This window comes from Talpa occidentalis, unplaced genomic scaffold, assembly GCF_014898055.3.
Source record: "Talpa occidentalis isolate TD23 unplaced genomic scaffold, MPIMG_talOcc4v2.1 talOcc4.16, whole genome shotgun sequence".
NCBI classification, from domain to species: Eukaryota; Metazoa; Chordata; class Mammalia; order Eulipotyphla; family Talpidae; genus Talpa; species Talpa occidentalis.
Window position 1 is genome coordinate 63378824 of NW_023601653.1, and position 15732 is coordinate 63394555.

Consider the following 15732-nt stretch of genomic DNA (forward strand, 5'->3'; position numbering starts at 1 on the left):
ACTTAATCAAAAGCTGTTGCTTTTATCTGATATCTAGCACACTATCTGGCACAGCAGATGTTACCAGTCAATTCTTCAAAATATTTGAATAAACAATATATATTTTCAGTTCTTTTTTTTTTCTTTCAGATTTATTTATGCATATAAGAACTGGGGTGTAGGCCAGAGGTGCAGGGATTGAGAAGATTCACCAGAGACAGTGTGGGGAGCAGAACAGGTGGATCTACTGAAATACACTGCTGAGGGGAGAAAAGGGGAGACATATGCTGTGCCATGTGAGTCAGCTCCCTGGCCGGGGATCGAACTTATGCTGCAGTGATAACTTGATAGCACTAAGACTTTAACCCCTATGCCACCAGGCAGGCCCCTGAATAAACAATATTTTCTAAATTTGACTTAAACAGCTGAGAAGCAACAATGGAATCCTTAGGACTTTTATCACTTTGTGCCAAGTTGCTTTGCCTCCTTTGCTACTGCCACCTACCATCCATTTAAATCCTAACTAGCCTCATGGTATTTCCACAGGTGCAAGAATCATTCTTCTGTTGGATGATGCATCATCACTCCATCAGAATTCTAACTTCTACAGAATTTTCTACCACAAGTCAACTTGCCTGCAGCAGCCTTATACAGAGTAGCCAGAGTGAGTGTTCTTAAAAATCAGTCACCACATTTAACTGAATTATCATTGTGATATGCTATAATGTTTTGAAATAGTAGGGGGTTACTATTGTCATCCAGAAACTCACACAAAAATAGTGACTTCATCGTGTTAGTCACGTGACACTTGAACCGCACCATCATCTCGGGCATATCCTGCTCTGTATTGTGACTGACAGCAGAAGTTCTCTTCTTGGCACAGTAGATATTAAATAAAAAAGATAGGAAAGATTCTAGGGTAGGATGGGCACATATGGTGTGCAGGATCCTATACAAATACCCTCTCATTCAGTCCTCACAACGAGCCTGTTAGGTGGGGCCTACCCCTATTTTACATGCAAGAAATCCCTTTTTCTGACAAAGCAGATTATCTCTTGAGTTTTTCTACTGGTGGTAACTTCCATTTATTTATTTTTACTCTCTGTATTGTATCTTGGCAACTGTTACCAGAAATGCCTACTTTAACTCAATGAAATAAGTTTCACAGTACATCGATGGATAGCTGGAAATTGGAAGCTACCATCATTTCAGCTTAGATTCCATCCTTTCTGGACCTTTTTAAAGGCTTGGTCTCTTCTCGCTTGCACTCCACATTTCCTATTTATAAGATACACACAGTTTCATCACCAATCTAACCAACCATCCAGGTTCAAAGTCCTTAGTCTTACAGAGCGGGGAGCTAGCCTGACGAACAGTACATGTTGAGTATTTCCCATCATGAAATGACCAGCACAGCTTCTAGTTGAAAGTAGTGCCAGCATAGTTTACCTGTCTCGGATTTTGATAAAAGATTACCTGTTCCTAGGGGAACCCTATCCTTTTCCCTCACTGTTCTCCTCCAGCCCTGTATGCAGGGGCCAGGACTGCAGAACTTCACATCTTTCCTCTCCCTTTTCTCTGAAGGATGACCTCAGTCACATCTGCACTCCTGAGATTAGGGCTTTTAATTTTCTTTCTCTTCAACCCTTTTCTTGGCTTTCTATTCCTTCATTTGATTCTAATTCCTCTGAACCTAGCAATAGCCTAGATAAAAGCGTATTTCAGGAGGAAACTAGCCTACAGTGTAGAAGGTCCAGCTTATCTATGCCATGCCCTGACAAACACTGCAGAATTCTAAAACATCCTCGGAAGTGACACTGTCCACAACTCCCACCCAAGGCCTTTAGGGTTGGGACAGCAGAAATGAAACTCTTCCTCAGCTTGAGGATATCTGGTATGTGGCATCATTGCAGGTTTCTAGGGAAATGTGCGGTAGAGGATCAGGATCTGTGTCCCATTTCTCCCTTTATGTCTCACTAGAAAGTCTATTCTCCATTCTTGGAGGAATTGGTTCCAGCAGTAGATGATTCCCCACAAATGTGTCTAGCCCAGATGTTCAGAGGGCACTGCAGCTGTAGGAGAGGTTCTCTATGCTGACACCTGCCACAGCCGCGTATACTTCTGGCACCACCAGCTCTGGGACTTGCAGCACAGCCTTGTCATTTGCTGTTCGAGCGACGGTTTCTAGGCGCATGCATAGCTCCTTCAGTGAAGGGCGGCTGTCCTCACTCCAGCGCCAGCAGGATTTCATAAGGCCATACCTGAAAGTAAACCAAAGAAAATGAATTCCTTGGCCAGGCAAATGTATGGGGAGCTTCAGCAAAAACCCTGCACTTTTCTCATCTACTTCTCACTTGCCCTCTCTCATGTTATTTCCAGAGAATGATATTCTTTCTCATTTTCTTAATACTAAGTCTTTTATGGTCATCTTTTCCACAGGGTGCCTTGTGTATTAGGAATGACTGAATATTTCTCAAACCACAACCATTATGTCAGAACAGTTTTTTCTTTTTCTTCTATTGCCAGACACTCTTTCAGAAGTTAAGTGTCCTCACTTCTGGATGTTACTAACTTATAACATTCCAGACCATTGCTATAATTTATCTACTAGTAAAATAAATAATATATATAATTTAACATAATTTGCTTGATACAATTGTTTATTGTACAGAAATTTACCCTTTCAATGCTGAAAAATTTACACCACCACAATAATTTTCTTTCACTTTATAGTTTTTATTTTTATTTTATTTTTTAAAAGATTTATTTTATTTATTTTACAAGCACAGGGTACAGTCAGAAGTGCGGGAGGGTGAGCGAATTCACCAGAGCCAGAGCGGAGAGCAGAGCAGGCAGAAGGACTGAGGTACACTGCTGAGGGGAGCAGCGGGTGGCAGGAGAGGTATGTGCGCCATGTGGGACCCTCCTCTGGTGGCCGGGGAGCAGCCAGGGATGGAACAGGTGCTGCAGAGGCTGCAGGCAGCTTCGCAACCCAGCGCTCAACCGCTGCGCCACCTGGGAGGCCCTTTATTTTTATTTTAGAATACCACAATAATTTTAATAGAAATATATGTTCGTATTTTCTCTCCTGCCTCCTTATACTCTAACCTTTTCTTATGTTCTATAGCAATACTTTTTGTACTTTATTGATTATGAAATCTGTGTATAATTTTTAATTGTTCCATTTTACTACAACATTGGTTTACAACTGTCTCTATGTGCTGGCAATATTAGGTATTCTGTCTTCCTAATTTCTTCTTACCCTTTTTCTTCTGGTTGACTTCTAAAATGTGCAGAGCTGGGCAACAGTCAATATTTTTTTAAGTTAAATATTAATAACAGACAGTAAGTAACTCCAGTGCAATGGATTTTATGGCAGCTATATTAGAACTGAAGCCAGAAGACTGACATTTAGAAAAAACACTACTGCACTTGCACTGGATTTGGTTTGCTTCTTACCTACTTCAGAGTCTCCCAGATAGCTAAATTTATCAAACTTAGATTCCTAATGTAGTTTTTATTAGATGGGTGTGAACACAGATATACACATACCTATATATGTGTGTGTGTGTGTGTGAGATATATGTCTGTACATACACACACACACATATATATAGGTTTGTTTGGTCCATATCTGTATACCAGCACAGATATATGGCACTTCGAAAAGGGCATAATTGGTGGGGAGCAAAAAAAATTTGGAATGAGAGAAGAGTAGGTCTTTAGAAGCCACTTACATGTTGTGTGTGCAACTACTGGGTCTCTTCATGATTTTCCTTCTTTGGAGATGCTGTAAGATGCTGGTAGGAGGAACTTCCGGATATGGTGGTGCCCCTGTTCATATGGAAAAAAGGAGAGTAGCAAGAGAGTATTAGGGAAACTCTGGAACCTGAACTGGAACTAACGCTACTCTCCATCCTCCTGGGCTGACAGCCTGCAGAGGAGCTAGCCCAGGAAAGATTTCTAGATGCAGTATAGTTGCTCCCTGGTGGTCAAGTAGAGAATTTTGGCAAAGAGATGACTATTTAGAAAAAAACTGATCACTGAGGAGAGTGCTGAGTCTTTAGTAAAATAACAAAATAAGCAAAGTGATAAATAATACCTGCCCTCCACTCTCCAAATAGGAAAGTGATGCAGTTAGTCAGCCAAGTGGACCAGTAAGTCTAAAGATAACATTTTTGTTTATTCAAGGTCACTCTTGGAACTATCATTTGGACTCTTAAAACATCCCAAGAAGGGAGGCAGGAAAGAAGGATGGAAGGGAGAAAGATGAAGGAGGAGAGAGAAGAAGGGTACAGGGATGGAAGGAAATCACATTACAAAACTTTTTTGGAAATCAGGTTTGGATTCTATGTCAATCCAGTACTTTTAAGATTGCACTTGAGACCCCTTTTGATAGCATGTCATTTACCACCCAGATAAACACACTTGCTTATTTACATACAGATACACTCTACATGGGGATTTCTCTTACCTAGAGTCACCATCTCATACAGCAGTATCCCAAATGACCAGCTATAAAAGAAACAAAGCCATTTACTGAATTCTTTTTTCTGCCTTTCCTAAAGAAAGCTCACTTTAATATAAGAGGCCCACGAAGAAGGCAGGGAAGGGGATCTGAAGGTGTCTGATAAAATGAGCAAAATAATAATACCATTAGAAAGGACTTCTCTCCAAACCCCTTTTCAAAGTGTCTATTTCGGTTGAGGAATGGATTTCAATCTCCTATCTTATATATCTCACATGAATAGATTTTTCTGTTATTTGTGAAATTGTGTGTGTGTTTGTGCAAACACATTCACCCAAACCAAAAAAAAAAAAAAAAAATGCCCCTCTGCATCTTTTTCATCATTTCTATCTATTCATTCCTTCCTGCTGAAATTCCAGTCTATATTTTTAGCACAAGGCCAATGGAAGTTTGTTATGTATCTTATGTTCCCTCCATTGATCTTATTGACCAAATCCAGGACAGTGTTAAAATAGCATGCTTTATACCTAATTGGAACCAGTATTTTCCTAAATAATATAATTTGAGAGAGAGATATTTCACTTCTAAAGTGTCATCATTAAATGAGCGCTATTTCCCAGTTAAGCCTTTTACTCCCAGATCTCCACTGATAAGCTATGGAAGTCTCTTAATTGACTCAGCATATTAACTGGCTTTCTAAACTTCCTCTGCTGCTCATGACTTCTATGGATAGTGAGAAATTCCATGTTGTATCAATGTTCCTCTCCAAGCAGCTGAGTTTTATGGCTACCAAAAGTCAATTGCAATGCTTTACAATCCTTTTTATGCCAATCATTGTGTGACTGTCACTATGTAATCAGTTAAATATTATGTTAGCTGATTAATAAACACACAAAAAGGTGTTAACTCCCTGAACACTAGGTTGAATGCTCTGAAAACATAAAAATAAACCACCACAAAGAAAGTGTTGTCAAATTTTCTGGGTGAGACAACTGTAGAAAATTGGAAAAAATAAAAACAAAAATCTGCAGGCAAACTGAAGCATCACAATTACTTTCAAGTTTCACTCTACCTAGAATCATCCCAAACTGAATCTCAAAATAATTCATCATGATACTGTTTATCCAAGAGATACAAAAGGGACCCTACCATTTTAAGTCATCAGATAATGGGTTGAATAATCTTTTTCTTGTTTTTCTCTCCTAAGATTGTTAATCTAATACAGAAGGAATACTTCAAAATACACTAAAAAGTATTACAGCCAGAAGGCAGATATGAACTTTGTCACACAGCACACATTTCCGCTTGTGAGTCTGTCTGACTTTCTAAGTAGAGGTTTCACTTGTAGACATGATGGACAACAGATCCCATCATATTCAGGAACTGGAGGACCCCTAAAAATATACAGGGCATGAACAAACCCACATGTCTGCTTTGATGCCAGCTGGTCTCAGCATAAGCCGTTCTGGGGAGAGCCACTTGAGTGGTATGGTGCGAGCAGAGGAGATGGCTCCATGGGCATGAACTTCATAAGCCAGGCCCAATCCACAGAGCTTAGCAGTAAGATCACACTGGATCAGGATGTTCCTGGCTGCCACATCTCCATGGAACAGGTGCTTATCCTGGAGAAATTCCTATCAACATAAGATCAAGATGGATCAGCTGTCTGAAGTGACAGTTTGGGTCACCGACCAGAAGAAGCAGTCTTAGCAATACTGAAAAAGACAGGGAATTTTCCTACCCTGAACAAGTCTCATTAATAATGACATATCATCTCCAAGTCATGATGATGAGTCAGACATGTTTGCACTGTGTTCAGGACTATCAAACTGAGCAAATAATCCAAATAAGATTAATTCTGTGTTTGGAAAGTATAATCACCTACTCTGTGTTAATCCCTCACTCCTGCCTGATTTTACACCCCTCCCAGATAGGAGCCAGCTGAACTCTGGAAAAGGGGATAAATTTTAAGTTTCAAGCAACTGTCCCCAGAACAAGGTGAAATATGCATAGCAAAATTGAGTGTCACAGTAATGAATTTATATAAAGATTTTCTATCATCTCATTTTATCCCTAAAATAAGTAGATGAGGTGAATTAAGGAGTAACTTTTAGATAAACAGAAATGATTATCAATAAGGCCACCCAGTTATTACGTGGTACCAGATATTCTAATTTATAAGAACTACTACAAATTCTGCTAATTATTCTCAAGCCAGAGCTTTTAAAAAACACAAGATTTTTCACCCCAGATTTACCTAACCAAAATCTAGGAAGAGGGACCTAGTAATCTATATTTGTAAGAAATAGCAAAATGATCCTAGCACAGTCAACAGGCATTGGCCAACAACGGAGGACACTGAGCTGCCAGAGTGATTCCCACCAACACCAAGCCATGCAAGGCATATGAAAAAGCTGGAAAAGATATGTGTGGCTAAAGAGCTGGAGATTACCAAACAAGAATGAATGCTTTAAAAAAAAATAATAAAAGGTTATGGTAGAATTTCCAATCCATGGGGAGAAAGGAAACAGGGAGACTTTAGAACAAAAAAGTATACTGTCATCAGAATTTTAAAGGAGCTGACTTTGAAATTGTTAAAAGTCAGGGAAGAAAATAGTATTCTATTGCCTTGAAACTGGTAACCAAAGACCCTGATGAAGGCATCCACGTGATACTGCACCCCTTTGGGGCACTTCTGCTGTTATGTTTCAGAATGCAGGGGAGGCTGCATCCTGACACCCTAACTTTATCAGATGAGCATATAATGACGCCTCCAACCCCCACAGATTGCACTCGCTCATGTATGGTGCTCACATTCACCCCACAGAATTTCGCCTGTACCTACTGGCCTCCTCTCATCCCCCTAAGGTCTTTTCCCTAAATCCCCTGATTTCATTTAGAACCTGGTAAATTTCACATCTTGAGGTGGCAAGATAAATCAAATACTGAGGCTACCAGAGTAGAAGGAGAGAAAAAAGCAGGGAGGGAGCACGGTGGCCTGTGGTAGAGGACTAGGGATGTTTTGTTGGTGGGTGTGATGTGGTAACAACATATGAAAGAGGTAATCTTTTATCTCTAAATCATATACAGCTTTGAAAACCAATGTTACCTCAATTAAAAAAAAATACATGAAATACTTAAAATAGTATCTTCACAGAGCCCAGATTCTTCTATAGCATATACTTATGTAAAACACAATTATCTAAATAATTTCATAGAATACTCCTTTAAATTTCCTTAGTAATTCTGGTAGAGATAAACTTTTTTCTTAACCTCTGAGTTCTTTCTTTTAATCCTCTATTTAAGTTGGTATAAAATAAACCAACTTGTGTGGTCCCTTCTCATTCCTCCTGCTTGCTCTTTGTTCTTTTTAAAGTTTACATGTTTCCTGTCACATTCAGTATCAAAGCAAAACTCTAACCAAATATGTTCTGAACTAGTTTTTCTTGTTATCTCAGACATAAAATTGTATACTGTCTGGCTTGTTACCTTTCACCCATTCAGTTTCTCTTCCCATAACTTCTCTCAACTTGCTTCCCAATTTGCCCCTTTTACATCTGTTAGTATTTATGAGAAAGTAACAGTATCAAGGAAATGGACATATAGCTCTTGGTGTTTGATCTTTAAGACAGAGAAACTTTTTTTTTTTTTTAAAGATTTATTTATTTATTTATACAAGCTCTGGGTACAGTCAGAACTGCGGGAGGGTGAGAGAATTCACCAGAGCCAGGGCAGGGAGCAGAACAGTCAGAAGGACGGAAAACACTGCTGAGGGGAGCAGCGGGCAGCAGGAGAGTTCTGCGTGCCATGTGGGACCCTCGCCAGTGGCTGGGGATCGAACCGGCGCTGCAGAGGCTGTGGGCAGCTTCACAGCCCAGGCTCAACCTCCTACCAGGGGAGGCCCAAGACAGAAAAACTTTAGAATCCTTCCTGTTCCTTCTAAAAACCCTAGGTTGACCATTTTCGGTATACAACTACCATCATCTAAATAATTTCATTAAGAAGGAACTTAAAACAATTTATTAATGCATGAATTTCTACCTCCTAACTAACATCTGATTTCTTTTACAATATATACACCATTTGAAAATATAAATATGAGAAATATGATATCAAACATCAGGCTAACAAGAAAAATCCCTTGTATCTTTTGTCATTTGCCCACTCTTACCAGAGCCAAAAGGACCTGCTTCCCAATGTGATATATTTGTTTTTCTGTGAGATCATAAAGAAGGCCATCCATCGTCATCACATCCTAAAGTGACAGAGAAAAAAGCATTATATCAAAGTAACATGAGCAGCTTACTTTTTTAAAAAGAGGAGGCAGAGATAGTCCTAATATTCTATTTATTTTTTAAAGATTTATTTTTTATTCACTTATGCATAGCAGAACTGGAGTGTAGGCCAGAGGTGCTGGGGTGAGAGGATTCACCAGAGACAAGAGTGGGGAGCAGAACAGGCAGATCTACTGAAATACACTGCTGAGGGGAGCAGCAGGTGAGACAGGAGAGGTCTGCTGCGCCATGTGGGTTAGCTCCCTGGCCGGGGACCAAACTCATGCTGCAGTGACTGGTGATAGATAGCTTGATAGCACTGAGACTTTAACCCCTGAGCCACCAGGGAGGCCCTATTCTTAATTTTTTTTATTATGATTTAGAGGTATATGTTCATACTTCTTCAGATGTATGTTATCATACCATACCCACCAGAGTACCCATAGTCCTCCACCATAGTCCAGTTGGGCTCCCTCCCACACTTTGCTCTCCACCCTCAGTTTTACCATCAGATAGCCTCAGTTTTACAATCAGATATCTAGGGTTTGTTTTGGTTTGGTTTTGTCTGACCCTTTGCTTTTTTCTCCATAGTCCACATATGAGTGAAACTGTCTGGTAGAGATAATCTTAAATGCAGATATCATAACTAAGGAAAAGATAAAAACATAGGGACTAAAAGTCATGGAGAGACTGATATGAGATTCTCAGATATGATTTATTGGACAAGAAAAGCAGTAAATAATGTAGTTGAATAGCAGATGAAGACAGAGCAGAATAGCAGGTAAGAAAAGCAAGCATAGGTAAGACTATTGCAGGGTAAATGAAGATTGCTCAGGCCTTTGCACCGCTGGCCTCTGTGGCTATCACCTGTGCCTTGAATGCAGGAGGTGCTTGGACCATGGGCTTAGGGTACACAAGCCTAATGGTAGACACCTGGAGTATGGTGTGGGCATGCCTAAGTGGGCACACCTGAGATGACAGGCTGACCATATAAGGGCAACGTCACAGGGGACAGAGAGCGGTGGACAGCAGTGGAGAGACCATGGAAGAATCCCAGAGAAAGTCCGAGAAGGTAAAGATTTGCCAGGGGTGGGGAGGCTGGCAAGCCCCCTGCCTGCCCTGCACCTGCCTCTCTACGAATGGTGTAGAAAGGTCATTAAAAGCCTGAAAAAGCCACTGAGGGCCCCAGGACTCTCCTTTACTTGCTCCGCCCTACTGCTGCCTCATCTACAAGTATCCACTGGGTACAACAGCATTTCTCCTGGAGGTGGGATGTGTGTGTGTATGTGTGTGTGTGTTATTAAGCAAATTAAACAACGCATCTTTATTGAATGCATACTATGTGTCAGAGTCTATCATCAGAACTCTTTGAGTACAAGAATGAGCAAAATAAACATTTCTGCTGTCTTCTGGAGCTTAAAGTGTCAAACACGTGAATCAGGATGAAATAATCACACATGAGTATATGGCCACATATCTATATATAGCCCTGAAAGAAATGTAAAAGCATCCGAAGTTGGAGAAAAGGGAGCTGATTCAGTTGAAAAAACAAGGAAAACTTTTTGATATGATCTAAAGGAGGATTGGGCATTGGCTGTGTGAAGAAGCAAAAGGAGAAGTTCAGTGTAACAGGAAATCAGTGTGAAGATCATCTGAAACCGAGAAGTATGGTAGCTTTGAAAATTGAAAAGAGACATTATTTTTTTTAAAGGTTTATTTATTTATACAAGAACCGGGGTACAGGCCAGATGCATGGGAGGGCAAGAGAATTCACCAGAGACAGAGCAGTGACAGAACAGGCAGACTGACAAAATACACTGCTGAGGGGAGCAGCGGGCAAGACAGGAGAGGTCTGCCGCACCATGTGGGACCCTCACCACCGGCCGGGATCGAACCAGCTCTGCAAAGGCTGCGGACAGCTTCACGGCGGGGCGATCAACCGCCTGCACCACCGAAAAGGGGGGGCCCCCGAAAAGAGACATTATTGAGGTCAGAGTACAGAAAAAGCTATGGTTGGGTAACCTTTTTCAAAGGTTTAAAATACCTAAAGACTTGTGTATTGTCCTATTTGCATCAGTGAATGGGAAACATTAACATACACATTTTCATATACAATAATCAGCATGTTAAGGAAGCTCAATAGCTCACTTCATTCTGAAATTGCTCATTGGCAGGTGAAGAACTAACTAGGGAAACATGTAGCTACCCTCAGGGAGCAGAGAAATAAAGAGAAAAGTAGGGAGATTGCATGGAAAATGACTTGCATGTTGGTTAGGAAATTTCTAACTATTTTTTTTAATATGAATTTGAGGTGCAAATCCTGCAAGTTGAATTTCTCCTCTGGTCAGCCCTCACATACTAAAGTGACGTTACAGAATCTAAGATACACCTGATGGGCCTCCCCAGTAGCGCAGTGGTTGAGCGCTGGGTTGCGAAGCTGCCCGCGGCCTCTGCGGCGCCGGTTCGATCCCCGGCTGCTCCCCGGCCACCGGAGGAGGGTCCCACATGGCGCACAGACCTCTCCTGCCGCCCGCTGCTCCCCTCAGCAGTGTACTTCAGTCCTTCTGCCTGCTCTGCTCCCGGCTCTGGCTCTGGTGAATTCTCTCACCCTCCCGCGCTTCTGACTGTACCCATTGCATGTATAAACAAAACCAAACAAACGAACAAATAAATAAATAAATAAAACATGCCTCTATTTAAAAAAAAAAAAAAAACTAAGATACACCTGACACTCCACAGCAACCAAATTATAGGCATTACTAATAGAGGTTATGTTGCTATGTAAATACCACAGCTACAAAAAAACAGGTACTATTTTGAGGGTTTGCTATGTACCAATCATTGCTATGTTTTATAAATGTAATTTCTTTTAATTTTAATAATCACTGTTACTCCTATTTTACAGATACAGAAACCTCAGGCTCAAAGAGATGAGTTACCCAAACTCACAAAGCTAGTAGGTCTTGCCTAAAGTCCGTGTACTAAATTTGCACTGCCCCGTAGGGTAACCCTTAATCACATGTGGCTATTTAAGTATGTATTACATGCATTAAATACAATTTCTCCATCATAGCTCAGGGGCGCCATAGCTCCATGTAATTAGTGGCTGCCATATTGGATGGAGCAGGTATCAAATATTTTATCATCAAAAAAATTTCTATTTGAGGGGCCTCCCTGGTGGCACAAGGAGTTAAGAAGCAACCTATGAAGCTATTTGTAGCCACTGCAGCATGAGTTCGATCCCTGGCCAGGGAGCTACCCACATGGCGCAGCAGACCTCTCCTGACTTACCCGTTACTCCCCTCAGCAGTGTATTTCAGTCAATCCGCCTGTTCTGTCTCTGGTGAATTCTGTCACCCTCCACCACATCTCTGGCCTATACCCCAGTTCTTGTATGCATAAATAAACTTAAAAAAAATTTTAATTTCTATTTGATATTGATGCTCAATCACCCTGTTATATTATTGGAAAGTCTGTCTACCTCATCATTTGTCAGGTTAATTGACATGTGAACAGCTAATCATGGGTAACATCTCTCCCTTGCGGCTCACCTTGCGACAGGTCCAGAGAAAGCTGAGCAGATCCCCCTGGGCCACATCCTCCAACACCATGTAGAGCGGCAGCCTTTCTGTGCAGCAGCCTTCCAGCTGAACCACATTCTTATGCTTCCCCAGGTACTGATGGAAGTGGATTTGCCCTAGGAAATCCTGCACCTCGGGGAGCCCAGCTGGTTCTGTGGAGGACAGAAAAGCCATGAGTAGTCAGAGCATCACCAATAAAAAGGGAGGCATGAGACAGGAAGCACCCTCAGATTATAAGTCTCAAGGCCCACAGTGGAGTGAAAATAGACAAAAAGTAAATGGAAAGGGGACCTCCATGTCCATGATCTTTTATCCAAAGTAATATTATAGGCTCCCATCTGCCAAAAAAAAAAAAAAAAAAAAAAAAAAAAAAAAACCCACAAAAAACTAGGTTTCTATTTACATTATAATAATATTAGGCCTTTTGATTAATATTCTTGCTTATCCTTGTTCTCTTTATGTATCCACCATTACTGGCTCAAGTCTTGAGTATCAGCAGAAAAAAGAGAACTACAGTCCCAGAGAAAGCTATCAAATAATGAAGAAAAATGAAAGACAACCTCAAAACCCTAATGCAAGGGATATTCTGTTTGGAAAAATCAGTCCTAACAACCTCAGTAGTCAAGATAAAGCTGGGAAAAGGCCCCAAAAAGAACAGTTCTGTTTCAAGCCTTTTACTTTCTGTCCCTTTCTTATCCTATACACAATTGTGATCACATCTGTTAAAAACATCTTAGTGTCTGCAAAGCCTGTTAGCATTCACTTTTAGAGATTCACTGTCGAAAGTCTAACACAGCATTTACCTTTTAAAGTCTTGAGGACAACACTCTTGGGCTTAGCAGCATCACCGGTGTTCATCTTGGTTCGATAGATAACCCCAAAACTACCGTTCTGGATCTGTTCCAGCTCTTCAGAGAGTTGCTCCCGGGGCACCTGTAGCTTAGCCAGAGTACGTGTGGAAGCCTGTAGAAGGCTTTCCACTGACCTCTCCTTAAGTGGCACAAACACATTTCCTCCAGGTCCTGCTGCTTCACATCTTAGGCCAATCGATGGAGGTGTGGGGGTAATGCCTAGTACAAGAGATGATACCAAACTGTTTACCCTATGCTAGGGATTCTGGGAAAGCAGAATCTGGAATAAACTGGCAAGCAAGTTCCTCTAGCAGTTTCCTTTCTGACCAATGTGTGAATTCTTTCTGATGTTTCTCTATGAAACACTGTCGACACCAACCTCATAGAGCTATTTTAATACACCACCAAGTCTAAGAAAAGTCAAGATGGGCTTCTGGAAAGTGGTAATGACATTTCCTTTCTATCTCCTTCAGTATTATAGTTAAGTATGTGTATAATAAGGAGATAATTAGGAAGTTCCTGAATAGGTGCCTAAACCACAAATACTTAAAGGTGCTGGTAACTGCCCGTGGGAATCATCATTTAATCAACCAAATTGTTTCCAAAGGTAGAGGGGAGGTATGGATAACTACCCTGAGCTAAAGCTATTCTTTCACCATCAGTTTCATATCACTGCCAGGATTGTTTTCTTTCTTCTTACCCTTAGTTTCATGTAAGACCTTATTCTCTTTCATTATATGCTCAGTAGTAGTCCAGAACAGCATGTTGTTACCTCCTCCTTACCCTTCAAAGACTATTATGAAGACTATACCTTTTTGTCATACATTCTAGGAATACTGATTAGAACTGGAATGTATTATAGAATAAATTGTCTTTCTTCAAGGCTGGTAACAAAACCTTCAGCTTCGCCCACTAGATCTTCCTCCACACTCCTATTCACTTGACCAAAGATTTGATAATGCAAATTGGACATGTGTCAGAAACAAGTCACATGAGACTTCTCTTCCTTACTCTTCTTTCAGCTAACAAGCGTACATCAAGTTTCTATTCATGGCTTCCTAGTGAAGACCGCATCCCCTCTCGATTCCATACCTCTCCTATTGCAAGGACCCAGACCTCTTGACTTAGGACCATTAAAATTTACAACTTATTTTCCACAATCCCTATCTTCCCCGAGCCTCTGCCCAGCCCAGGTTCCAACTTTACCTGGGAATCCAGAAGACTGCTGTTGGGCTCTTTGTCCTCTGATGAAAAGCCACAGGATGACCCCAAGAAGGATGAAGAAGATGCCAACCAGCAGGGTTGGGATGATAATGATTTCATACTGTTGATTCTGGATAACTGGGTAGAAAATCAAGCAAGAAGAGAATGAATAAGAAACCTAAAATGAGAGCCACACAACATTCCCTACCCCCTAGTTCCCAGCTTGTCCTATGCGAAATAATCATCTCTTCTTTCTTCCCCTTTACTTACATTCAATGGAACCACTCCTGGGAGCATCTCTCTACTCAGAAACCCCAGTGTCCCTTTTTCTTAGCCCCTCACATGTGCTCTCCTGGCATTTTCTTAGCCCATCACATGTGCACTCCTGGCATGGGCTGCACATCTGAAATTCTGATTGGCACTTGCCCTCCCCTCCTTCAAAGATCATGGCCTCTAGTACCCTTTCTTTTATCACCACTATTTCATTTCTATTAGAAATCCAGTCATCTTCCTTCTAGAATCTCTTCCACTCTTGGCCTCTGTGGTGGCAGGAATGGACACAGTGCAGGTTTTCTATGATCCAGCAGACCAGGTAAAGGAGGAGTCAGAGTTCAGTGGTTTTTGCAGGTTTTTATTATGATTTTCCAGGTATACGGCAGGCAGGGGTGCTGGGGGGCTGGGGGGCTGGCAGGCCCCCCAGCCCCCAGCAGATCTTCACTCTGGGCTCTTCGGCATTCTCTCGGCTTCTGCTTCTCTCGCTTCTCCTCAACTTCTGCTGCTTTTCTCGACTTCTCTTTGGCTTCTCTTTCAGCTTCTACTGGCGTCCCCATGACGCTGCCCTTAAAAGCACAGTTAAGACTGTGCCCAGGTGAATCCCATCTACCTATGCCCACACCCTACTCCAGGTGCCTACCACCACGCATGCATTCAGGACCGCAGGGATCCATCATCTATCCTGATGGCGGGAGGGGAGGGCAGAAAAGCCTGATAACTTTTACCTTACCCTACAGCCTCCCTCATCCTAAAATCAAGCTAGACATCTGTGGTTTTGTACCTACCACACAACTTGTCACTGAGGCTGCATCCCAGGAGCTCTCGTCCCATGCCCCTCCCATCTGCCATCACCACGCAGCTGTCCACGCTGTGCTTGATCCACAGGAATGCAGGGCACAGGTGAGAAAAATTCCCAAGGATTAAGTTGTTCTAAAAAAATATAAGGAAGCATACACAGAATTTTAAAACACCTACACAGTGATTGGTTATTAGTCACATGGCTCTCTGGAATTCTCAGAGCCATCCATCCATCCATCCATCCATCTCTTTCATCTGCTTGGTCTTCAGGCTGGAAGAACTTCTTCCTGGCATTTTTCCTTTCT

At 41.5% G+C, this 15732-nt stretch overlaps 1 protein-coding gene across 1 annotated transcript; it reads right to left on the bottom strand.

The window, feature by feature from the left end:
- Positions 1–451: 451 nt before the first annotated feature.
- On the bottom strand, positions 452–15588 carry LOC119247714 (tyrosine-protein kinase STYK1-like). Its single transcript, XM_037514356.2, has 9 exons — positions 15415–15588; positions 14360–14494; positions 13106–13372; positions 12273–12454; positions 8619–8702; positions 5873–6081; positions 4454–4494; positions 3717–3813; positions 452–2240 (listed from the first exon to the last, which is right to left on the bottom strand). Exons 1-9 carry the CDS (start codon positions 15476–15478, stop codon positions 2036–2038), a joined length of 1284 nt encoding a protein of 427 aa, XP_037370253.1. The 5' UTR covers positions 15479–15588; the 3' UTR covers positions 452–2035.
- Positions 15589–15732: the final 144 nt, after the last annotated feature.

Coding starts and splice junctions, on each gene's coding strand:
- LOC119247714 (XM_037514356.2), bottom strand. CDS start 15,478: ATGGCAGATGGGAGGGGCATGGGACGAGAGCTCCTGGGATGCAGCCTC. Junction 13,373..14,359: donor GCAGTCTTCTGGATTCCCAG/GTAAAGTTGGAA, acceptor CTCTTGTACTAG/GCATTACCCCCACACCTCCA. Junction 4,495..5,872: donor GCTGGCATCAAAGCAGACAT/GTGGGTTTGTTC, acceptor TTTCTTTTATAG/CTGGTCATTTGGGATACTGC.